The following is a 27,852-nucleotide window of genomic DNA, read 5'->3' as shown; positions in this document are numbered from 1 at the left end:
GTAGAGCAGTGACTACCTCTATACTGTTAGAGTACAACACCAGGTAGAGCAGTGACTACCTCTATACTGGTAGAGTACAACGCCAGGTAGAGCAGTGACTACCTCTATACTGTTAGAGTACAACGCCAGGTAGAGCAGTGACTACCTTGCAGGCCATTGAGGATAGAAGTGATTTCAATAGACTTGACTGGAGACTGCAGAGTCTGAGTCCTTTGGTTCTCACCGTCCTCCATCTTGGAGAAGACATGGCGCTCATGGGCAGAGCAGGGGCCGAGGGATTTGGAGGAGGGGCGGGGGACACGTAGTCTGTTGGGGGACGGACTCCCCAGGTCCTCGTTCAGTTGCTCCAGGCGGTTGCGCTCTCTCTCCGCTTTGTTCTGGAAGGGCAGGAAGACCATGTTTAGGGCTCCAGAGTAATGTTGTGCATCTTGTGGTAACCTCATGTCATCTTCATAGACAGAAACAACTGTTTATTCTGTATATTCATTTGAAATGGCTAATATGCTAAATAGAATAAAAAGCAACAACATTTATTTCTCCTACCTTTATTTTCTTGCGGTGCTTGATCTTCTGAACATTCTTATTGGCCGGACGGACAATCTTGTCAGCTTTGACCCACTCATCATATCTAATGGGAGAGACAGAGAGTCAATCAAAGGTCAGTTATAAAACCTATGACCCAAATGGCACCCTATTCCCTTTATAGTGCACTACTTATGACCAGAGCCCTATGGGATTCAATATGGGCCCTGGTCAAAAGTAGTGTACTACCTATGGGATTCCCTATTGGTCCTGGTCAAAAGTAGTGCACTACCTATGGGATTCCCTATTGGTCCTGGTCAAAAGTAGTGCACTACCTATGGGATTCCCTATTGGTCCTGGTCAAAAGTAGTGCACTACCTATGGGATTCCCTATTGGCCCTGGTCAAAAGTAGTGCACTACCTATGGGATTCCCTATGGGCCCTGGTCTAAAGTAGTGCACTACCTATGGGATTCCCTATTGGCCCTGGTCAAAAGTAGTGCACTACCTATGGGATTCCCTATGGGCCCTGGTCAAAGTAGTGCACTACCTATGGGATTCTCTATTGGCCCTGGTCAAAAGTAGTGCACTATATAGGGAATAGGGTGCCATTTGGAACACAAGGGAAGACTATATTTGAGATTCATCAAATAGCCACCCTTTGCCTTGACGACAGCTTTGCACACTCTTGGCATTCTCTCAACCAGCTTCATGAGGTGCATGGAATACATGTTAATTAACAGGTGTGCCTTGTTAAATGTTCATTTGTGAAATTTCTTTCCTTCTTAATGCGTTTGAGACAATTAGTTGTGTTGTGACAAGGTAGGGGGGTATACAGAAGATAGCCCTATTTGGTAAAAGACCAAGTCTATATTATGGCAAGAACAGCTCAAATAAGCAAAGGGAAACGACAGTCCATCATTACTTCAAGACATGAAGGTCAGTCAATACGGATAATGACAACTTTGAACGTTACTTCAAGTGCAGTTGCAAAAACCATCAAGTGCTATGATGAAACTGGCTCTCATGAGGACCGCCACAGGAAAGGAAGACCCAGAGTTACTACCTCTGTTGCAGAGGATAAGTTCATTAGAGTTACCAGCCTCAGAAATTGCTGCCAAAATAAATGTTTCAGAGTTCAAGTGACAGACACACCTCAACGTAAACTGTTCAGAGGAGACCCCCGAGTGGCGCAGCAGTCTCAGTGCTAGAGGTGTCACTACAGACCCTGGTTCTATTCCAGGCTGTATCACAACCGGCTATAATTGGGAGTCCCATAGTGCGGCTCACAATTGGCCCAGTGTCGTACGACTTAGGGTTTGGCCAGGGTAGGCCGTCATTGTAAATAAGAATTTGTTCTTAACTGACTTGCCTTGTTAAAAAGGTCAAATAAAATACTTTTAAAAAAATCAGGCCTTCATGGTTGAAATGCAAGAAACCACTACTAAATGACACCAATAAGAAGATGAGACTGGCTTCGGCCAAGAAACATGAGCAATGGGCATTAGACCGGTGGAAATCTGTCTTTTGGTCTGATGAGTCCAAATATGAGATTTTTGGTTCCAACGGCCATGTCTTTGTGAGACGCAGAGTAGGTGAGCAGATCTCCGCATGTGTATTTCCCACCGTGAAGCATGGAAGAGGAGGAGGTGTGATGGTGTGGGGGTGCTTTGCTGGTGACACTGTCAATGATTTATTTAGAATTCAAGGCAGACTTAACCAGCATGGCCTCCACAGCATTCTGCAGCGATACGCCATCCCATATGGTTTGGGACTATCATTTCTTTTTCAACAGCACAATGACCCAACACACCTCCAGGCTGTGTAAGGGATTTTTGACCAAGAAGGAGAGTGAAGGAGTGCTGCATCAGATGACCTATCCTCCACAATCACCCGACCTCAACCCAATTGAGATGGTTTGGGATGAGTTAGACCGCAGAGTGAAAGAACAGCAGCCAACAAGTGCTCAGCATATGTGGGAACTCCTTCAAGACTGATGGAAAAGCATTCCAGGTGAAGCTGGTTGAGATAATGCCAAGAGTGTGCAAAGCTGTCATCAAGGCAAAGGGTGGTTACTTTGAAGAATCTAAAATATTATATATTTTGATTTGATTAACATTTTTTTGGTTACTACATGGTTCCATATGTGTTATTTCATAGTTTTGATGTCTTCACTATTATTCTACAATATAGAAAATAGTGAAAAATCCAAAGCACCCCCACACCATCACACCTCAGTCCTCTTCCATGCTTCACGGTGGGAAATACACATGCGGAGATCTGCTCACCTACTCTGCGTCTCACAAAGACATGGCCGTTGGAACCAAAAATCTCATATTTGGACTCATCAGACCAAAAGACAGATTTCCACCGGTCTAATGCCCATTGCTCATGTTTCTTGGCCGAAGCCAGTCTCATCTTCTTATTGGTGTCATTTAGTAGTGGTTTCTTGCATTTCAACCATGAAGGCCTGATTTTTTTTAAAGTATTTTATTTGACCTTTTTAACAAGGCAAGTCAGTTAAGAACAAATTCTTATTTACAATGACGGCCTAGGAACAGTGGGTTAACTGCCTTGTTCAGGGGCAGAACGGCAGATTTGTACCTTGTCAGCTCAGAGATTTGATCTTGCAACCTTTCGGTTACTGGTCCAACGCTCTAACCACTAGGCTACCTGCCGCCCCATAATTATATAATGGAATAAAACAACCATAATTAAGATAAATTAAAATTATTACATGGAATAAGACAGCCTTAATGAAGACAAATCCACATTATAATTACGGAATAAAACAACCTTAAGATAAGTCAACACTATGATAATACCAACAACCATAGAAATGATTTACAGAATGTTTAACTACCCAAAGGTAGTCTACTTGGATCTACAGAAAGGAATGAAAGTCTTCCAATGTCACACCACAAGACACAGTAACGCAGAGAAAAGAACCTCTGCTCAACAACTTATGGAATTCAACCACAAAACAACAGTAAGACAATGACATCCCTACATTGGTCTCACTGTGAAAAGCTCTTCACTATTTTGTCTGTCTTATTTATGCCAACTCTACTTCTACATAGTAACAGTGTATTTATTACCCTGTCTCTGGCCCAGGGGGGAGAGAGGTAGAGGTGAGTATAGCAGCACTTTAATACCAGATTCACACGATAGGGCCCACCCGAATCGTACCCTTCTGCTTGTGGTCCTTTCCAGTATGGTTCCAGCAATTATGGTGGATGTTTAACCAGGCAAGCTCAGTTTCTCAGCTTGGCTTGGGTAGGTTTGGCCCTATAACGTGAATGAGGATTAAATGGCATTTTAAAGTGGCTTAAAATAGCTCTATTCTTCAATGAGAAGGCTCTGTGAAAGAGCTTCGTTTTATGGTCAAACTCAGCCCGTCTCTAGATGACAGTGGGAGGACAGACAGACAGACAGACGGACGGGGAGACAAACAGTCAATACTTTAAAACGTCAACAAACCAAAGTCATTACTGATTGCCCCAATTCTCAATGTTAACCACTAGATGTCCACAGTGCAATGATAATTAATTAGTCCTGACACAGAAAAACCATTACATTATCTATAGCTGATGGTAAGATATAATCAATGATAATCACAGAAAAACCATTACATTATCTATAGCTGATGGTAAGATATAATCAATGATAATCACAGAAAAACCATTACATTATCTATAGCTGATGGTAAGATATAATCAATGATAATCACAGAGGGAACATTACATTATCTATAGCTGATGGTAAGATATAATCAATGATAATCACAGAGGGAACATTACATTATCTATAGCTGATGGTAAGATATAATCAATGATAATCACAGAAAAACCATTACATTATCTATAGCTGATGGTAAGATATAATCAATGATAATCACAGAAAAACCATTACATTATCTATAGCTGATGGTAAGATATAATCAATGATAATCACAGAGGGAACATTACATTATCTATAGCTGATGGTAAGATATAATCAATGATAATCACAGAGGGAACATTACATTATCTATAGCTGATGGTAAGATATAATCAATGATAATCACAGAGGGAACATTACATTATCTATAGCTGATGGTAAGATATAATCAATGATATATAAATATAATATATGTGAGCTTGTTTCAAAACAGAGAGGAAGAATATCCATGTTGTTGCTACAGGGATCTCCATTTAAAAGGTAAGCTCTTTATATTTACAGCTGGGTCTATTTGAGGAGGGTAAATAATATAGCTGTAATACTAGTGGTGGCTAGGAAGGTGATAGGTCATATTCCCCAGGGCTGAGTGTCCTGCTAATCTAATTTACCTGCCGTTTCAGCCACACCTCTCCACTAATATATATTCATATCCACAAAACTAGTAGGGGTCAGGTGATAGATATATTGAGGTGATAGGTCATATTCCCCAGGGCTGAGTGTCCTGCTAATCTTACCTGCCATTCCGGCCACACCTCTCCACTAATATATATATTAATATCAACTAGTAGGGGTCAGGTGAAAGATATATTGAGGTGAAACGTCATATTCCCCAGGGCTGAGTGTCTTGCTAATCTTACCTGACGTTCCAGCCACAGTAGTGAACCAGGTAGAGCACCTCTCCCCCCTCCACGTCAGCCTCTTTCACAGTGGCCTGGTACGTCTTCAGGCTGCGACCACGCCCATACCTCACCTGCACCTTCATCCCCGGGGGGTAACACTCAAACTCCTCCCCTTCCTCCCCCAGATCCTCATCACCACCATCGCCCTCCTGACTGCAGCTCTCATCCCTGAAATCAATGAAACACAGTTCAGCTTCCTGTTCACTTCCTGGTCCTAGGCTTCCCATAATGCACCACAACCACAACCACAAACCCACCCAAATCCCACTCTCACTACCTGCCACTAGGTAGGCCAAACCCACCATTGGCCTGGGACAACCGCCAACCTCCAAGCCACTACTACTAAAAAAACAACAACACACAACCAATAAATAACCCCCTAGCCTCCAAGCCACTACTACTAAATAACCCCACTAGCCTCCAAGCCACTACTACTAAATAACCCCCCCTAGCCTCCAAGCCACTACTACTAAATAACCCCAGCCCAAGCCACTAGTACTAAATAACCCCCTAGCCTCCAAGCCACTACTACTAAATAACCCCCTAGCCTCCAAGCCACTACTACTAAATAACCCCCTAGCCTCCAAGCCACTACTACTAAATAACCCCCTAGCCTCCAAGCCACTACTACTAAATAACCCCCTAGCCTCCAAGCCACTACTACTAAATAACCCCCTAGCCTCCAAGCCACTACTACTAAATAACCCCCTAGCCTCCAAGCCACTACTACTAAATAACCCCCCTAGCCTCCAAGCCACTACTACTAAATAACCCCCTAGCCTCCCTCAGCCTCCAAGCCACTACTACTAAATAACCCCCCTAGCCCAAGCCACTACTACTAAATAACCCCCTAGCCTCCAAGCCACTACTACTAAATAACCCCCTAGCCTCCAAGCCACTACTACTAAATAACCCCCCTAGCCTCCCCAGCCTCCAAGCCACTACTACTAAATAACCCCCTAGCCTCCTCAACCTCCAAGCCATACTACTAAATAACCCCCCTAGCCCCCTAGCCTCCAAGCCATACTACTAAATAACCCCCACTAGCCTCCAAGCCACTACTACTAAATAACCCCCTAGCCTCCAAGCCACTACTACTAAATAACCCCATCTAGCCTCCTCAACCTCCAAGCCACTACTACTAAATAACCCCCTAGCCTCCAAGCCACTACTACTAAATAACCCCTAGCTTCCAAGCCACTACTACTAAATAACCCCTAGCCTCCAAGCCACTACTACTAAATAACCCCTAGCCTCCAAGCCACTACTACTAAATAACCCCTAGCCTCCAAGCCACTACTACTAAATAACCCCCTAGCCTCCAAGCCACTACTACTAAATAACCCCTAGCCTCCAAGCCACTACTACTAAATAACCCCCTAGCCTCCAAGCCACTACTACTAAATAACCCCCTAGCCTCCAAGCCACTACTACTAAATAACCCCCTAGCCTCCAAGACACTACTACTAAATAACCCCCTAGCCTCCAAGCCACTACTACTAAATAACCCCCTAGCCTCCAAGCCACTACTACTAAATAACCCCCTAGCCTCCAAGCCACTACTACTAAATAACCCCCTAGCCTCCAAGCCACTACTACTAAATAACCCCAAGCCACTAGCCCCCTAGCCTCCAAGCCACTACTACTAAATAACCCCCTAGCCTCCAAGCCACTACTACTAAATAACCCCCATAGCCTCCAAGCCACTACTACTAAATAACCCCTAGCCTCCAAGCCACTACTACTAAATAACCCCCTCAGCCTCCAAGCCACTACTACTAAATAACCCCCCAGCCTCCAAGCCACTACTACTAAATAACCCCCCTAGCCTCCAAGCCACTACTACTAAATAACCCCTAGCCTCCAAGCCACTACTACTAAATAACCCCCCTAGCCTCCAAGCCACTACTACTAAATAACCCCTAGCCTCCAAGCCACTACTACTAAATAACCCCCTAGCCTCCAAGCCACTACTACTAAATAACCCCCTAGCCTCCAAGCCACTACTACTAAATAACCCCTAGCCTCCAAGCCACTACTACTAAATAACCCCTAGCCTCCAAGCCACTACTACTAAATAACCCCCCTAGCCTCCAAGCCACTACTACTAAATAACCCCCTAGCCTCCCAGCCTCCAAGCCACTACTACTAAATAACCCCCCTAGCCTCCAAGCCACTACTACTAAATAACCCCCTAGCCTCCAAGCCACTACTACTAAATAACCCCCTAGCCTCCAAGCCACTACTACTAAATAACCCCCTAGCCTCCCCAGCCTCCAAGCCATACTACTAAATAACCCCTAGCCTCCTCAACCTCCAAGCCATACTACTAAATAACCCCCTAGCCTCCTCAACCTCCAAGCCATACTACTAAATAACCCCCTAGCCTCCAAGCCACTACTACTAAATAACCCCTAGCCTCCAAGCCACTACTACTAAATAACCCTCTAGCCTCCTCAACCTCCAAGCCATACTACTAAATAACCCCCTAGCCTCCAAGCCACTACTACTAAATAACCCCTAGCCTCCAAGCCACTACTACTAAATAACCCCTAGCCTCCAAGCCACTACTACTAAATAACCCCTAGCCTCCAAGCCACTACTACTAAATAACCCCTAGCCTCCAAGCCACTACTACTAAATAACCCCCTAGCCTCCAAGCCACTACTACTAAATAACCCCTAGCCTCCAAGCCACTACTACTAAATAACCCCCTAGCCTCCAAGCCACTACTACTAAATAACCCCCATAGCCTCCAAGCCACTACTACTAAATAACCCCCCTAGCCTCCAAGACACTACTACTAAATAACCCCCATAGCCTCCAAGCCACTACTACTAAATAACCCCCTAGCCTCCAAGCCACTACTACTAAATAACCCCCATAGCCTCCAAGCCACTACTACTAAATAACCCCTAGCCTCCAAGCCACTACTACTAAATAACCCCCATAGCCTCCAAGCCACTACTACTAAATAACCCCCCTAGCCTCCAAGCCACTACTACTAAATAACCCCCTAGCCTCCAAGCCACTACTACTAAATAACCCCCTAGCCTCCAAGCCACTACTACTAAATAACCTCCCTAGTCTCCAAGCCATACTACTAAATAACCCCCCCTAGCCTCCAAGCCACTACTACTAAATAACCCCCTAGCCTCCAAGCCATACTACTAAATAACCCCCTAGCCTCCAAGCCACTACTACTAAATAACCCCTAGCCTCCAAGCCACTACTACTAAATAACCCCCAAGCCACTACCTAAATAACCCCCACTAGCCTCCAAGCCACTACTACTAAATAACCCCCACTAGCCTCCAAGCCACTACTACTAAATAACCCCCTAGCCTCCAAGCCACTACTACTAAATAACCCCTCTAGCCTCCTCAACCTCCAAGCCACTACTACTAAATAACCCCTAGCCTCCAAGCCACTACTACTAAATAACCCCTAGCCTCCAAGCCACTACTACTAAATAACCCCTAGCCTCCAAGCCACTACTACTAAATAACCCCCTAGCCTCCAAGCCACTACTACTAAATAACCCCCTAGCCTCCTCAACCTCCAAGCCACTACTACTAAATAACCCCTAGCCTCCAAGCCACTACTACTAAATAACCCCCTAGCCTCCAAGCCACTACTACTAAATAACCCCCCTAGCCTCCAAGCCACTACTACTAAATAACCCCCCTAGCCTCCTCAACCTCCAAGCCACTACTACTAAATAACCCCCCTAGCCTCCTCAACCTCCAAGCCACTACTACTAAATAACCCCCAGCCTCCCCAGCCTCCAAGCCACTACTACTAAATAACCCCCTAGCCTCCAAGTCACTACTACCAAATAACCCCATTGCCTCCAAGCCACTACTACTAAATACCCCCCTAGCCTCCTCAACCTCCAAGCCAATACTACTAAGTAACCCCCAGCCTCCAAGCCACTACTACTAAATAACCCCCTAGCCACCAAGCCACTACTACTAAATAACCCCCTAGCCTCCCCAGCCTCCAAGCCACTACTACTAAATAACCCCCTAGCCTCCAAGTCACTACTACTAAATAACCCCATTGCCTCCAAGCCACTACTACTAAATACCCCCCTAGCCTCCTCAACCTCCAAGCCAATACTACTAAGTAACCCCCAGCCTCCAAGCCACTACTACTAAATAACCCCCCTAGCCACCAAGCCACTACTACTAAATAACCCCCTAGCCTCCAAGTCACTACCACTAAATAACCCCCTAGCCTCCAAGCCACTACTACTAAATAACCCACCTAGCCTCCAAACCACTACCACTAAATAACCCCCCTAGCCTCCAAGCCACTACTACTAAATAACCCCCTAGTCTCCAAGTCACTACTACTAATTAACCCCCTAGCCTCCAAGCCACTACTACTAAATAACCCCCCTAGCCTCCAAGCCACTACTACTAAATAACCCCCTAGCCTAGCCTCCCCAGCCTCCAAGCCATACTACTAAATAACCCCCAGCCTCCTCAACCTCCAAGCCATACTACTAAATAACCCCCTAGCCTCCTCAACCTCCAAGCCACTACTACTAAATAACCCCCTAGCCTCCAAGCCACTACTACTAAATAACCCCCACTAGCCTCCAAGCCACTACTACTAAATAACCCCCCACTAGCCTCCTCAACCTCAAGCCACTACTACTAAATAACCCCCTAGCCTCCAAGCCACTACTACTAAATAACCCCCTAGCCTCCAAGCCACTACTACTAAATAACCCCTAGCCTCAAGCCACTACTACTAAATAACCCCCTAGCCTCCAAGCCTCCAAATAACACTACCACTACTAAATAACCCCCTAGCCTCCAAGCCACTACTACTAAATAACCCCCAGCCTCCAAGCCACTACTACTAAATAACCCCCTAGCCTCCAAGCCACTACTACTAAATAACCCCCATAGCCTCCAAGCCACTACTACTAAATAACCCCCTAGCCTCCAAGCCACTACTACTAAATAACCCCCTAGCCTCCAAGCCACTACTACTAAATAACCCCTAGCCTCCAAGCCACTACTACTAAATAACCCCCTAGCCTCCAAGCCACTACTACTAAATAACCCCCTAGCCTCCAAGCCACTACTACTAAATAACCCCTAGCCTCCAAGCCACTACTACTAAATAACCCCCTAGCCTCCAAGCCACTACTACTAAATAACCCCATAGCCTCCAAGCCACTACTACTAAATAACCCCCTAGCCTCCAAGCCACTACTACTAAATAACCCCCCAGCCTCCAAGCCACTACTACTAAATAACCCCCTAGCCTCCAAGCCACTACTACTAAATAACCCCCTAGCCTCCAAGCCACTACTACTAAATAACCCCCTAGCCTCCAAGCCACTACTACTAAATAACCCCCTAGCCTCCAAGCCACTACTACTAAATAACCCCCCAGCCTCCAAGCCACTACTACTAAATAACCCCCTAGCCTCTCCAAGCCACTACTACTAAATAACCCCCTAGCCTCCAAGCCACTACTACTAAATAACCCCCACTAGCCTCCAAGCCACTACTACTAAATAACCCCTCAGCCTCCACCACTACTACTAAATAACCCTAGCCTCCAAGCCACTACTACTAAATAACCCCTAGCCTCCAAGCCACTACTACTAAATAACCCCCCTAGCCTCCAAGCCACTACTACTAAATAACCCCCTAGCCTCCAAGCCACTACTACTAAATAACCCCTAGCCTCCAAGCCACTACTACTAAATAACCCCCCTAGCCTCCAAGCCACTACTACTAAATAACCCCTAGCCTCAAGCCACTACTACTAAATAACCCCCAAGCCACTACTACTAAATAACCCCCTCCAAGCCACTACTACTAAATAACCCCCCTAGCCTCCTCTCCAAGCCACTACTACTAAATAACCCCATTAGCCTCCCAAGCCACTACTACTAAATAACCCCTAGCCTCCAAGCCACTACTACTAAATAACCCCCTTGCCTCCAAGCCACTACTAAAAATAACCCCCTAGCCTCCTCCAAGCCACTACTACTAAATAACCCCCTAAGCCACTACTACTAAATAACCCCCCTTGCCTCAAGCCACTACTACTAAATAACCCCCTAGCCTCCCCAGCCTCCAAGCCACTACTACTAAATAACCCCCAGCCTCCAAGTCACTACTACTAAATAACCCCATTGCCTCCAAGCCACTACTACTAAATAACCCCCCTAGCCTCCTCAACCTCCAAGCCAATACTACTAAATAACCCCATTGCCTCCAAGCCACTACTACTAAATAACCCCCCTAGCCTCCAAGCCACTACTACTAAATAACCCCCTAGCCTCCAAGCCACTACTACTAAATAACCCCAAGCCTCCAAGCCACTACTACTAAATAACCCCTAGCCTCCAAGCCACTACTACTAAATAACCCCCAGCCTCCAAGCCACTACTACTAAATAACCCCCTAGCCTCCAAGCCACTACTACTAAATAACCCCCCTAGCCTCCAAGCCACTACTACTAAATAACCCCCCTAGCCTCCAAGCCACTACTACTAAATAACCCCCTAGCCTCCAAGCCACTACTAAAATAACCCCTAGCCTCCAAGCCACTACTACTAAATAACCCCCAGCCTCCAAGCCACTACTACTAAATAACCCCTAGCCTCCAAGCCACTACTACTAAATAACCCCCTAGCCTCCAAGCCACTGCTACTAAATAACCCCCCTAGCCTCCAAGCTACTACTAAAATAACCCCACTAGCCTCCAAGCCACTACTACTAAATAACCCCCTAGCCTCCAAGCCACTACTACTAAATAACCCCCTAGCCTCCAAGCCACTACTACTAAATAACCCCCCTAGCCTCCAAGCCACTACTACTAAATAACCCCCTAGTCTCCAAGTCCACTACTACTAAATAACCCCTAGCCTCCAAGCCACTACTACTAAATAACCCCCAGCCTCCAAGCCACTACTACTAAATAACCCCCCTAGCCTCCAAGCCACTACTACTAAATAACCCCATTGCCTCCAAGCCACTACTACTAAATAACCCCCATTGCCTCCAAGCCACTACTACTAAATAACCCCCCTAGCCTCCAAGCCACTACTACTAAATAACCCCTAGTCTCCAAGCCACTACTACTAAATAACCCCCCTAGTCTCCAAGCCACTACTACTAAATAACCCCCCTAGCCTCCAAGCCACCACTACTAAATAACCCCATTGCCTCCAAGCCACTACTACTAAATAACCGCATTGCCTCCAAGCCACTACTACTAAATAACCCCCCTAGCCTCCAAGCCACTACTACTAAATAACCCCCTTGCCTCCAAGCCACTACTACTAAATAACCCCAGCCTCCAAGCCACTACTACTAAATAACCCCCAGCCTCCAAGCCACTACTACTAAATAACCCCCTAGCCTCCAAGCCACTACTACTAAATAACCCCTCTAGCCTCCAAGCCACTACTACTAAATAACCCCCTAGCCTCCAAGCCACTACTACTAAATAACCCCTAGACTTCCAAGCCACTACTACTAAATAACCCCCCTAGTCTCCAAGCCACCTACTACTAAATAACCCCCTAGCCTCCAAGCCACTACTAAATAACCCCCTAGCCTCCAAGCCACTACTACTAAATAACCCCCTAGCCTCCAAGCTACTACTACTAAATAACCCCCTAGCCTCCAAGCCACTACTACTAAATAACCCCTAGCCTCCAAGCCACTACTACTAAATAACCCCCTAGCCTCCAAGCCACTACTACTAAATAACCCCCTAGCCAGAAGCCACTACTACTAAATAACCCCCTATTGCCTCCAAGCCACTACTACTAAATAACCCCCTAGCCTCCTCAAGCCACTACTACTAAATAACCCCCCTAGCCTCCAAGCCACTACTACTAAATAACCCCCCTAGCCAGAAAGCCACTACTACTAAATAACCCCCTAGCCTCCAAGCCACTACTACTAAATAACCCCTAGCCTCCAAGCCACTACTACTAAATAACCCCCTAGCCTCCAAGCCACTACTACTAAATAACCCCCTAGCCTCCAAGCCACTACTACTAAATAACCCCTAGCCTCCAGCTAACAACTCCCTAGCCCCCAGCCACTACTACTAAATAACCCCCTAGCCTCCAAGCCACTACTACTAAATAACCCCTAGCCTCCAAGCCACTACTACTAAATAACCCCTAGCCTCCAAGCCACTACTACTAAATAACCCCCTAGCCTCCAAGCCACTGCTACTAAATAACCCCTAGTCTCCAAGCCACTACTACTAAATAACCCCTAGCCTCCAAGCCACTACTACTAAATAACCCCTGCCTCCAAGCCACTACTACTAAATAACCCCTAGCCTCCAAGCCACTACTGCTAAATAACCCCCAGCCTCCAAGCCACTACTACTAAATAACCCCCAGCCTCCAAGCCACTACTACTAAATAACCCCCCCAGCCTCCAAAGCCACTACTACTAAATAACCCCCTGGCCTCCAAGCCACTACTACTAAATAACCCCCTAGCCTCCAAGCCACTACTACTAAATAACCCCCTAGCCTCCAAGCCACTACTACTAAATAACCCCTAGCCTCCAAGCCACTACTACTAAATAACCCCCTAGCCTCCAAGCACTACTACTAAATAACCCCCTAGCCTCCAAGCCACTGCTACTAAATAACCCCCTGGCTCTCAACAATCCAAGCCTACTACTAAATAACCCCCCTGCCTCCAAGCCACTACTACTAAATAACCCCCTAGCCTCCAAGCCACTACTACTAAATAACCCCTAGCCTCCAAGCCACTACTACTAAATAACCCTGAGCCTCCAAGCCACTACTACTAAATAACCCCCACTAGCCTCCAAGCCACTACTACTAAATAACCCCCTAGCCTCCAAGCCACTACTACTAAATAACCCCCTAGCCTCCAAGCCACTACTACTAAATAACCCCCCCAGCCTCCAAGCCACTACTACTAAATAACCTCCCCAGCCTCCAAGCCACTACTACTAAATAACCCCTAGCCTCCAAGCCACTACTACTAAATAACCCCCTAGCTTCTCAAGCCACTACTACTAAATAACCCCCTAGCCTCCAAGCCACTGCTACTAAATAACCCCCAGCCCCAAGCCACTACTACTAAATAACCTCCTAGCTCTGCCACTACTACTAAATAACCCCTGGCTCCAAGCCACTACTACTAAATAACCCCCTAGCCTCAAGCCACTACTACTAAATAGCCTCCAAGCTAGCTAAATACCTGCCAAGCCACTACTACTAAATAACCCCTAGCCTCCAAGCCACTACTACTAAATAACCCCTAGCCTCCAAGCCACTACTGCTAAATAACCCCCCTAGCCTCCAAGCCACTACTGCTAAATAACCCCTCCAAGTTTACTCCAAGCCACTACTACTAAATAACCCCCTAGCCTCCAAGCCACTACTACTAAATAACCCCCTAGCCTCCAAGCCACTACTACTAAATAACCCCCTAGCCTCCAAGCCACTACTACTAAATAACCCCCTAGCCTCCAAGCCACTACTACTAAATAACCCCCTAGCCTCCAAGCCACTACTACTAAATAACCCCCTAGCCTCCAAGCCACTACTACTAAATAACCCCTAGCCTCCAAGCCACTACTACTAAATAACCCCCAGCTCTCCAAGCCACTACTACTAAATAACCCCCTAGCCTCCAAGACACTACTACTAAATAACCCTCCTAGCCTCCAAGCCACTACTACTAAATAACCCCCTGCCTCCCCCACTACTACTAAGAAAGCTACTAATAATAACCCCTTAGCATCCAGCCTCCCTAGCCACTACTACTAAATAACCCCTAGCCCAAAGCCACTACTACTAAATAACCCCTAGCTCCAAGCCACTACTACTAAAAACCCCCCAGCCTCCAAGCCACTACTACTAAATAACCCCCCAGCCTCTGAGCCACTACTACTAAATAACCCCCTAGCCTCCAAGCCACTACTACTAAATAACCCCCTAGCCTCCAAAGCCACTACTACTAAATAACCCCCTAGCCTCCAAGCCACTACTACTAAATAACCCCCTAGCCTCCAAGCCACTACTACTAAATAACCCCTCCAAGCCACTACTACTAAATAACCCCTAGTTCCAAGCCACTACTACTAAATAACCCCTAGCCTCCAAGCCACTACTACTAAATAACCCCCTAGCCTCCAAGCCACTACTACTAAATAACCCCCTGGCCTCCAAGCCACTGCTGCTAAATAACCCCCTAGCCTCAAAGCCACTACTACTAAATAACCCCTAGCCTCCTCAACCTCCAAGCCACTACTACTAAATAACTCCCCAGCCTCCAGCCACTACTACTAAATAACCCCCCTAGCCTCCAAGCCACTACTACTAAATAACCCCAGCCTCCAAGCCACTACTACTAAATAACCCCCCTAGCCTCCAAGCCACTACTACTAAATAACCCCCAGCCTCAAGCCACTACTACTAAATAACCCCCCTAGCCTCCAAGCCACTACTACTAAAAACCCCCAGCTAAGCCACTACTACTAAATAACCCCTAGCCTCCAAGCCACTACTACTAAATAACCCCCCAGCCTCCAAAGCCACTACTAAAATAACCCCCTAGCCTCCAAGCCACTACTGCTAAATAACCCCTAGCCTCCAAGCCACTACTACTAAATAACCCCCCTAGCCTCAGGCCACTAGCTACTAAATAAGCCCCTAGCCTCAAAGCCACTACTACTAAATAACCCCCACTAAGCTAACCTCCAGGCCACTACTACTAAATAACTTCCCTGGCCTCCAAGCCACTACTACTAAATAACCCCCAGCCTCCAAGCCACTACTACTAAATAACCCCTGTTATCCTAGCCTCCAAGCCACTGCTACTAAATAACCTAGCATCAAGCCACTGCTACTAAATAACCCCCTAGCCTCCAAGCCACTACTACTAAATAACCCCTAGCCTCCCAACCTCAGGCCACTACTATTAAATAACCCCCTAGCCTCCAAGCCACTACTACTAAATAACCCCTTGCCTCCAAGCCACTACTACTAAATAACCCCCTAGCCTCCAAGCCACTACTACTAAATAACCCCCTAGCCTCCAAGCCACTACTACTAAATAACCCCTTAGCCTCCAAGCCACTGCTACTAAATAACCCCCTAGCCTCCAAGCCACTACTACCAGGCCACTACTACTAAATAACCCCCCTAGCCTCCAAGCCACTACTACTAAATAACCCCCTAGCCTCCAAGCCACTACTACTAAATAACCCCCTAGCCCTCCAAGCCACTACTACTAAATAACCCCCTAGCCTCCAAGCCACTACTACTAAATAACCCCCCTAGCCTCCAAGCCACTACTACTAAATAACCCCTAGCCTCCAAGCCACTACTACTAAATAACCCCCCAGCCTCCAAGCCACTACTACTAAATAACCCACTAGCCTCCAAGCCACTACTACTAAATAACCCCCTAGCCTCCAAGCCACTACTACTAAATAACCCCCTAGCCTCCAAGCACTACTACTAAATAACCCCCTAGCCTCCAAGCCACTACTACTAAATAACCCCCAGCCTCCAAGCCACTACTACTAAATAACCCCCTAGCCTCAAAGCCACTACTACTAAATAACCCCCCTAGCCTCCAAGCCACTACTACTAAATAACCCCTAGCCTCCAAGCCACTACTACTAAATAACCCCTAGCCTCCAAGCCACTACTACTAAAATAACCCCTAGCCTCCAAGCCACTACTACTAAATAACCCCTAGCCTCCAAGCCACTACTACTAAATAACCCCCTAGCCTCCAAGCCACTACTACTAAATAACCCCTAGCCTCCAAGCCACTACTACTAAATAACCCCTAGCCTCCAAGCTACTCTGCTAAATAACCCCCTAGCCTCAAGCCACTACTACTAACAACCCCTCAGCCTCCAAGCCACTACTACTAAATAACCCCTAGCCTCAAGCCACTACTACTAAATAACCCCCTAGCCTCCAAGCCACTACTACTAAATAACCCCCTAGCCTCCAAGCCACTACTACTAAATAACCCCCTAGCCTCCAAGCCACTACTACTAAATAACCCCTAGCCTCCAAGCCACTACTACTAAATAACCCCCATAGCCTCCAAGCCACTACTACTAAATAACCCCAGCCTCCAAGCCACTACTACTAAATAACCCTAGCCTCCAAGCCACTACTACTAAATAACCCCTAGCCTCCAAGCCACTACTACTAAATAACCCCCTAGCCTCCAAGCCACTACTACTAAATAACCCCAGTCCAAGCCACTACTACTAAATAACCCCCTAGCCTCCAAGCCACTACTACTAAATAACCCCCTAGCCTCCAAGCCACTACTACTAAATAACCCCCTAGCCTCCAAGCCACTACTACTAAATAACCCCCAGCCTCCAAGCCACTACTACTAAATAACCCCTAGCCTCCAAGCCACTACTACTAAATAACCCCCAAGCCTCCAAGCCACTACTACTAAATAACCCCTAGCCTCCAAGCCACTACTACTAAATAACCCCCCTAGCCTCCAAGCCACTACTACTAAATAACCCCCCAGCCTCCAAGCCACTACTACTAAATAACCCCTAGCCTCCAAGCCACTACTACTAAATAACCCCAGCTCCAAGCCACTACTACTAAATAACCCCCTAGCCTCCAAGCCACTACTACTAAATAACCCCTAGCCTCCAAGCCACTACTACTAAATAACCCCCTAGCCTCCAAGCCACTACTACTAAATAACCCCCTAGCTTCCAAGCCACTACTACTAAATAACCCCCTAGCCTCCAAGCCACTACTACTAAATAACCCCTAGCCTCCAAGCCACTACTACTAAATACCCCCTAGCCTCCAAGCCACTACTACTAAATAACCCCCTAGCCTCCAAGCCACTACTACTAAATAACCCCCTAGCCTCCAAGCCACTACTACTAAATAACCCCCAGCCTCCAAGCTACTACTAAATAACCCTAGCCTCCAAGCCACAACTACTAAATAACCCCCACTAGCCTCCAAGCCACTACTACTAAATAACCCCCTAGCCTCCAAGCCACTACTACTAAATAACCCCCCCCTAGCCTCCAAGCCACTACTACTAAATAACCCCTAGCCTCCAAGCCACTACTACTAAATAACCCCCCTAGCTCCAAGCCACTACTACTAAATAACCCCCCTAGCCTCCAAGCCACTACTACTAAATAACCCCCTAGCCTCCAAGCCACTACTACTAAATAACCCCCTCAGCCTCCAAGCCACTACTACTAAATAACCCCAGCCTCCAAGCCACTACTACTAACCCCTAGCCCCCAGCCTCCAAGCCACTACTACTAATAACCCCTAGCCTCCTCAACCTCCAAGCCACTACTACTAAATAACCCCCCCAGCCTCCAAGCCACTACTACTAAATAACCCCCCAGCCTCCAAGCCACTACTACTAAATAACCCCTAGCCTCCAAGCCACTACTACTAAATAACCCCCTCAACCTCCAAGCCACTACTACTAAATAACCCCCAAGCCTCCAAGCCACTACTACTAAATAACCCCCTAGCCTCCAAGCCACTACTACTAAATAACCCCCTAGCCTCCAAGCCACTACTACTAAATAACCCCACTAGCCTCCAAGCCACTACTACTAACTAACCCCCACTAGCCTCCAAGCCACTACTACTAAATAACCCCCACTAGCCTCCAAGCCACTACTACTAAATAACCCCTAGCCTCCAAGCCACTACTACTAAATAACCAAGCCACTACTACTAAATACCCCCTGGCCTCACTAGCCTCCAAGCCACTGCTACTAAATAACCCCACTGGCCTCCAAGCCACTACTACTAAATAACCCTAGCCTCCAAGCCACTACTACTAAATACCCCCCTAAACAACCCCTAGCCTCCAAGCCACTACTACTAAATAACCCCCCAGCCTCCAAGCCACTACTACTAAATAACCCCCTAGCCTCCAAGCCACTACTACTAAATAACCCCTAGCCTCCAAGCCACTACTACTAAATAACCCCCTAGCCCTCAACCTCCAAGCCACTACTACTAAATAACCCCCTACCTAGCCTCCAAGCCACTACTACTAAATAACCCCCTAGCCTCCTCAACCTCCAAGCCACTACTACTAAATAGCCCCTAGCCTCCAAGCTCACTACTACTAAATAACCCCTAGCCTCCAAGCCACTACTACTAAATAACCCCCTGCTCACAAAGCCACTACTACTAAATAACCCCCTAGCCTCCAAGCCACTACTACTAAATAACCCCTAGCCTCCAAGCCACTACTACTAAATAACCCCTAGCCTCCAAGCCACTACTACTAAATAACCCCTAGCCTCCAAGCCACTACTACTAAATAACCCCCAGCCTCCAAGCCACTACTACTAAATAACCCCCTAGCCTCCAAGCCACTACTACTAAATAACCCCCCTAGCCTCCAAGCCACTACTACTAAATAACCCCCTAGCCTCCAAGCCACTACTACTAAATAACCCCCTAGCCTCCAAGCCACTACTACTAAATAACCCCTAGCCTCCAAGCCACTACTACTAAATAACCCCCTAGCCTCCAAGCCACTACTACTAAATAACCCCTAGCCTCCAAGCCACTACTACTAAATAACCCCCTAGCCTCCAAGCCACTACTACTAAATAACCCCTAGCCTCCAAGCCACTACTACTAAATAACCCCCCTAGCCTCCAAGCCACTACTACTAAATAACCCCCTAGCCTCCAAGCCACTACTACTAAATAACCCCCATAGCCTCCAAGCCACTACTACTAAATAACCCCCAGCCTCCAAGCCACTACTACTAAATAACCCCCACTAGCCTCCAAGCCACTACTACTAAATAACCCCTAGCCTCCAAGCCACTACTACTAAATAACCCCCTAGCCTCCAAGCCACTACTACTAAATAACCCCTAGCCTCCAAGCCACTACTACTAAATAACCCCCCTAGCCTCCAAGCCACTACTACTAAATAACCCCCCTAGCCTCCAAGCCACTACTACTAAATAACCCCCTAGCCTCCAAGCCACTACTACTAAATAACCCCTAGCCTCCAAGCCACTACTACTAAATAACCCCCTAGCCTCCAAGCCACTACTACTAAATAACCCCCCTAGCCTCCAAGCCACTACTACTAAATAACCCCCACTAGCCTCCAAGCCACTACTACTAAATAACCCCCCTAGCCTCCAAGCCACTACTACTAAATAACCCCTAGCCTCCAAGCCACTACTACTAAATAACCCCCTAGCCTCCAAGCCACTACTACTAAATAACCCCCTAGCCTCCAAGCCACTACTACTAAATAACCCCTAGCCTCCAAGCCACTACTACTAAATAACCCCTAGCCTCCAAGCCACTACTACTAAATAACCCCAGCCTCCAAGCCACTACTACTAAATAACCCCCCTAGCTCTCCTCAACCTCCAAGCCACTACTACTAAATAACCCCTAGCCTCCTCAACCTCCAAGCCACTACTACTAAATAACCCCCAGCCTCCAAGCCACTACTACTAAATAACCCCCTAGCCTCCAAGCCACTACTACTAAATAACCCCCTAGCCTCCAAGCCACTACTACTAAATAACCCCCAAGCCTCCAAGCCACTACTACTAAATAACCCCTAGCCTCCAAGCCACTACTACTAAATAACCCCCTAGCCTACTACAACAACCCTCAAGCCACTACTACTAAATAACCCCCTAGCCTCCAAGCCACTACTACTAAATAACCCCTAGCTAGCCTCCAAGCCACTACTACTAAATAACCCCCTAGCCTCCAAGCCACTACTACTAAATAACCCCCTAGCCTCCAAGCCACTACTACTAAATAACCCCCCTAGCCTCCAAGCCACTACTACTAAATAACCCCCTAGCCTCCAAGCCACTACTACTAAATAACCCCCCAGCCTCCAAGCCACTACTACTAAATAACCCCCACTAGCCTCCAAGCCACTACTACTAAATAACCCCCTAGCCTCCAAGCCACTACTACTAAATAACCCCTAGCCTCCAAGCCACTACTACTAAATAACCCCCCTAGCCTCCAAGCCACTACTACTAAATAACCCCCCCTAGCCTCCAAGCCACTACTAAAATAACCCCTAGCCTCCAAGCCACTACTACTAAATAACCCCCTAGCCTCCAAGCCACTACTACTAAATAACCCCCTAGCCTCCAAGCCACTACTACTAAATAACCCCTGGCCTCCAAGCCACTAATACTAAATAACCCCCTGGCCTCCAAGCCACTACTACTAAATAACCCCCTAGCCTCCAAGACACTACTACTAAATAACTCCCTAGCCTCCAAGCCACTACTACTAAATAACCCCCCTAGCCTCCAAGCCACTACTACTAAAACCCCCTAGCCTCCAAGCCACTACTACTAAATAACCCCCTAGCCTCCTCAACCTCCAAGCCACTACTAAAATAACCCCCCTAGCCTCCTCAACCTCAAGCCACTACTACTAAATAACCCCCCAGCCTCCAAGCCACTACTACTAAATAACCCCCCAGCCTCCAAGCCACTACTACTAAATAACCCCCAGCCTCCAAGCCACTACTACTAAATAACCCCCAGCCTCAGCCTCCAAGCCACTACTACTAAATAACCCCCTAGCCTCCAAGCCACTGCTACTAAATAACCCCCAGCCTCCAAGCCACTACTACTAAATAACCCCCCATAGCCTCAAGCCACTACTACTAAATAACCCCTAGCCTCCAAGCCACCACTACTAAATAACCCCTAGCCTCCAAGCCACTACTACTAAATAACCCCTAGCCTCCAAGCCACTGCTACTAAATAACCCCCTGGCCTCCAAGCCACTACTACTAAATAACCCCCAGCCTCCAAGCCACTACTACTAAATAACCCCTAGCCTCCAAGCCACTACTACTACTAAATAACCCCCTAGCCTCCAAGCCACTACTACTAAATAACCTCCCTAGCCTCCAAGCCACAACTACTAAATAACCCCCTAGCCTCCAAGCCACTACTACTAAATAACCCCCTAGCCTCCAAGCCACTACTACTAAATAACCCCTAGCCTCCAAGCCACTACTACTAAATAACCCCCTAGCCTCCAAGCCACTACTACTAAATAACCCCCAGCCTCCAAGCCACTACTACTAAATAACCCCACTAGCCTCCAAGCCACTACTACTAAATAACCCCTGGCCTCAAGCCACTACTACTAAATAACCCCTAGCCTCCAAGCCACTACTACTAAATAACCCCTAGCCTCCAAGCCACTACTACTAAATAACCCCCTAGCCTCCAAGCCACTACTACTAAATAACCCCTAGCCTCCAAGCCACTACTACTAAATAACCCCCTGGCCTCCAAGCCACTAATACTAAATAACCCCTAGCCTAGCCACTACTACTAAATAACCCCCTAGCCTCCAAGACACTACTACTAAATAACTCCCTAGCCCAGCTCCAAGCCACTGTTACTAAATAACCCCCCCCAGCCTGTCAAAGCCACTACTACTAAATAACCCCTAGCCTCCCAAGCCACTACTACTAAAAATAACCCCCCCTCAACCTCCAAAGCCACTACTACTAAATAAGCCTCCCTCAACCTCCAAGCCACTACTACTAAATAACCTCCCCAGCCTCCAAGACACTACTACTAAATAACCCCCAGCCTCTGAGCCACTACTACTAAATAACCCCCATAGCCTCCAAGCCACTACTACTAAATAACCCCCCTAGCCTCCAAGCCACTACTACTAAATAACCCCTAGCCTCCAAGCCACTACTACTAACAACCCCCATAGCCTCCAAGCCACTACTACTAAATAACCCCTCTAGCCACTACTACTAAATAACCCCTAGCCTCCAAGCCACTACTACTAAATAACCCCTAGCCTCCAAGCCACTACTACTAAATAACCTCTAGCCACTACTACTAAATAACCCCTAGCCTCCAAGCCACTACTACTAAATAACCCCCCAGCCTCCAAGCCACTGCTACTAAATAACCCCTAGCCTCCAAGCCACTACTACTAAATAACCCCCATAGCCTCCAAGCCACTACTACAAATAACCCCTAGCCTCCAAGCCACTACTACTAAATAAGCCCCTACTAGCCTCCAAGCCACTACTACTAAATAACCCCCTAGCCTCCAAGCCACTACTACTAAATAACCCCTAGCCTCAAAGCCACTACTACTAAATAAAACCCCCTAGCCTCCAAGTCACTACTACTAAATAACCCCCTAGCCTCCAAGCCACTACTACTAAATAACCCCCTAACCCTCCAAGCCACTACTACTAAATAACCCCTAGCCTCCAAGCCACTACTACTAAATAACCCCCTAGCTCCAAGCCACTACTACTAAAATAACCCCTAGCCTCCAAGCCACTACTACTAAATAACCCCTAGCCTCCAAGCCACTACTACTAAATAACCCCCTAGCCTCCAAGCCACTACTACTGAATAACCCCAGCCTCCAAGCCACTACTACTAAATAACCCCTAGCCTCCAAGCCACTACTGCTAAATAACCCCATAGCCTCCAAGCCACTACTACTAAATAACCCCTAGCTCTGCCACTACTACTAAATAACCCCTAGCCTCCAAGCCACTACTACTAAATAACCCCTAGCCTCCAAGCCACTACTACTAAATAACCCCCTAGCCTCCAAGCCACTACTACTAAATAACCCCTAGCCTCCAAGCCACTACTACTAAATAACCCCCCTAGCCTCCAAGCCACTACTACTAAATAACCCCTAGCCTCCAAGCCACTACTACTAAATAACCCCCTAGCCTCCAAGCCACTACTACTAAATAACCCCTAGCCTCCAAGCCACTACTACTAAATAACCCCCTAGCTCCAAGCCACTACTACTAAATAACCCCCTAGCCTCCAAGCCACTACTACTAAATAACCCCCCTAGCCTCCAAGCCACTACTACTAAATAACCCCCAGCCTCCAAGCCACTACTACTAAATAACCCCCTAGCCTCCAAGCCACTACTACTAAATAACCCCTCTAGCCTCTCAACCTCCAAGCCACTACTACTAAATAACCTCCCTAGCCTCCAAGACACTACTACTAAATAACCCCCTCTCAAATAACTCCAAGCCACTACTACTAAATAACCCCCATAGCCTCCAAGCCACTACTACTAAATAACCCCCATAGCCTCCAAGCCACTACTACTAAATAACCCCCAACCTCCAGGCCACTACTACTAAATAACCCCTAGCCTCCAAGCCACTACTACTAAATAACCCCCTCCACTATTACAAATAACTCCAAGCTACTAAATAACCCCCTAGCCTCCAAGCCACTACTACTAAATAACCCCTAGCCTCCAAGCCACTACTACTAAATACCCCTAGCTCTCCAAGCTACTACTACTAAATAACCCCTAGCCTCCAAGCCACTACTACTAAATAACCCCCTAGCCTCCAAGCCACTGCTACTAAATAACCCCCTAGCCTCCAAGCCACTACTACTAAATAACCCCTAGCCTCCAAGCCACTACTACTAAATAACCCCAGCCTCCAAGCCACTACTACTAAATAACCCCCAGCCTCCAAGCCACTACTACTAAAATAACCCCTAGCCTCCAAGCCACTACTACTAAATAACCCCCAGCCTCCAAGCCACTACTACTAAATAACCCCTAGCCTCCAAGCCACTACTACTAAATAACCCCCTAGCCTCCAAGCCACTACTACTAAATAACCCCTGCCTCCAAGCCACTACTACTAAATAACCCCCAGCCTCCAAGCCACTACTACTAAATAACCCCAGCCTCCAAGCCACTACTACTAAATAACCCCCAGCCTCCAAGCCACTACTAAAATAACCCCCTAGCCTCCAACCTCCAAGCCACTACTACTAAATAACCCCTAGCCTCCTCAACCTCCAAGCCACTACTACTAAATAACCTCCTAGCCTCCAAGACACTACTACTAAATAACCCCCAGCCTCCAAGCCACTACTACTAAATAACCCCCATAGCCTCCAAGCCACTACTACTAAATAACCCCTAGCCTCCAAGCCACTACTACTAAATAACCCCCATAGCCTCAAGCCACTACTACTAAATAACCCTCAGCCTCCAAGCCACTACTACTAAATAACCCCCAGCCTCCAAGCCACTACTACTAAATAACCCCCTAGCCTCCAAGCCACTACTACTAAATAACCCCTAGCTTCCAAGCCACTACTACTAAAATAACCCCTAGCTTCTCCAAGCCACTACTACTAAATAACCCCCTAGCCTCCAAGCCACTACTACTAAATAACCCCTAGCCTCCAAGCCACTACTACTAAATAACCCCCTAGCCTCCAAGCCACTACTGCTAAATAACCCCCCTAGCCTCCAAGCCACTACTACTAAATAACCCCCTAGCCTCCAAGCCACTGCTACTAAATAACCCCTAGCCTCCAAGCCACTACTACTAAATAACCCCACTAGCCTCCAAGCCACTACTACTAAATAACCCCTAGCCTCCAAGCCACTACTACTAAATAACCCCCTAGCCTCCAAGCCACTACTACTAAATAACCCCTAGCCTCCAAGCCACTACTACTAAATAACCCCCTAGCCTCCAAGCCACTACTACTAAATAACCCCTAGCCTCCAAGCCACTACTACTAAATACCCCCACTAGCCTCCAAGCCACTACTACTAAATAACCCCCCTAGCCTCCAAGCCACTACTAAAATAACCCCCTAGCTCCAAGCCACTACTACTAAATAACCCCCACTAGCCTCAAAGCCACTACTACTAAATAACCCCCTAGCCTCCAAGCCACTACTACTAAATCAACCCCCAGCCTCCAAGCCACTACTACTAAATAACCCCCTAGCCTCCAAGCCACTACTACTAAATAACCCCCTAGCCTCCAAGCCACTACTACTAAATAACCCCCAGCCTCCAAGCCACTACTACTAAATAACCCCCCTAGCCTCCAAGCCACTACTACTAAATACCCCCCTAGCCTCCAAGCCACTACTACTAAATAACCCCTAGCCTCCAAGCAACTACTACTAAATAACCCCCTAGCCTCCAAGCCACTACTACTAAATAACCCCTAGCCTCCAAGCCACTACTACTAAATAACCCCCACTAGCCTCCAAGCCACTACTACTAAATACCCCCACTAGCCTCCAAGCCACTACTACTAAATAACCCCTAGCCTCCAAGCCACTACTACTAAAATAACCCCTAGCCTCCAAGCCACTACTACTAAATAACCCCCTAGCTCTCCAAGCACTACTACTAAATAACCCCCTAGCCTCCAAGCCACTACTACTAAATAACCCCCCTAGCCTCCAAGCCACTACTACTAAATAACCCCTAGCCTCCAAGCCACTACTACTAAATAACCCCCTAGCCTCCAAGCCACTACTACTAAATAACCCCCTAGCCTCCAAGCCACTACTACTAAATACCCCCACTAGCCTCCAAGCCACTACTACTAAATAACCCCCTAGCTCCAAGCCACTACTACTAAATAACCCCCTAGCCTCCAAGCCACTACTACTAAATAACCCCCTAGCCTCCAAGCCACTACTACTAAATAACCCCCACTAGCCTCCAAGCCACTACTACTAAATAACCCCCTAGCCTCCAAGCCACTACTACTAAATAACCCCCTAGCCTCCAAGCCACTACTACTAAATAACCCCTAGCCTCCAAGCCACTACTACTAAATAACCCCCTAGCCTCCAAGCCACTACTACTAAATAACCCCCTAGCCTCCAAGCCACTACTACTAAACAACCCCTAGCCTCCAAGTCACTACTACTAAATAACCCCTAGCCTCCAAGTCACTACTACTAACAACCCCCTAGCTCCAAGCCACTACTACTAAATAACCCCCTAGCCTCTAAGCCACTACTACTAAATAACCCCCAGCTTCCAAGCCACTACTACTAAATAACCCCCTAGCCTCCAAGCTACTACTACTAAATAACCCCTAGCTCTCCAAGCCACTACTACTAAATAACCCTACTACTAGCCTCCAAGCCACTACTACTAAATAACCCCTCTAGCCTCCAAGCCACTACTACTAAATAACCCTCAGCCTCCAAGCCACTACTACTAAATAACCCCTAGCCTCCAAGCCACTACTACTAAATAACCCCTAGCCCAAGCCACTACTACTAAATAACCCCTAGCTCCAAGCCACTACTACTAAATAACCCCCTAGCCTCCAAGCCACTACTACTAAATAACCCCTAGCCTCCAAGTCACTACTACAAATAACCCCTAGCCTCCAAGTCACTACTACTAAATAACCCCTAGCCAAGCCACTACTACTAAATAACCCCTAGCTCCTCCAAGCCACTACTACTAAATAACCCCTAGCCTCCTCAACCTCCAAGCCACTACTACTAAATAACCCCTAGCCACAAAGCCACTACTACTAAATAACCCCCTAGCTCTCCAAGCCACTACTACTAATAACCCCCTAGCCTCCAAGCCACTACTACTAAATAACCCCCCTCAGCCTCCAAGCCACTGCTACTAAATAACCCCTCCTCCAAGCCACTACTACTAAATAACCCCTCTAGCCTCCAAGCTACTACTAAATAACCCCCTAGCCTCCAAGCCACTACTACTAAATAACCCCTAGCCTCCAAGCCACTACTACTAAATAACCCCTAGCCTCCAAGCCACTACTACTAAATAACCCCTAGCCTCCAAGCCACTACTACTAAATAACCCCTA

The 27,852-nt window shown here is 47.1% G+C and overlaps 1 protein-coding gene across 1 annotated transcript in view; it reads right to left on the bottom strand.

Annotated features, from left to right (window-relative positions):
- The window catches only part of arid4b (AT-rich interaction domain 4B), a 230,042-nt gene that overhangs the window by 27,427 nt on the left and 174,763 nt on the right, over window positions 1-27,852 (bottom strand). The window contains exons 18-20 of the mRNA XM_065008441.1: window positions 5,099-5,308; window positions 544-628; window positions 146-377 (exon numbers count right to left, since the gene is read on the bottom strand). Coding sequence (XP_064864513.1) covers window positions 146-377; window positions 544-628; window positions 5,099-5,308 — 527 coding nt within the window. The remainder of the gene's footprint in view (window positions 1-145; window positions 378-543; window positions 629-5,098; window positions 5,309-27,852) is intronic.

This window comes from Oncorhynchus nerka, linkage group LG23 (genome assembly GCF_034236695.1).
Source record: "Oncorhynchus nerka isolate Pitt River linkage group LG23, Oner_Uvic_2.0, whole genome shotgun sequence".
In the NCBI taxonomy this organism is placed as follows: Eukaryota; Metazoa; Chordata; class Actinopteri; order Salmoniformes; family Salmonidae; genus Oncorhynchus; species Oncorhynchus nerka.
The sequence above is the reverse complement of the archived record's forward strand: the minus strand, read 5'-3'. Positions and strand labels throughout refer to the sequence as shown.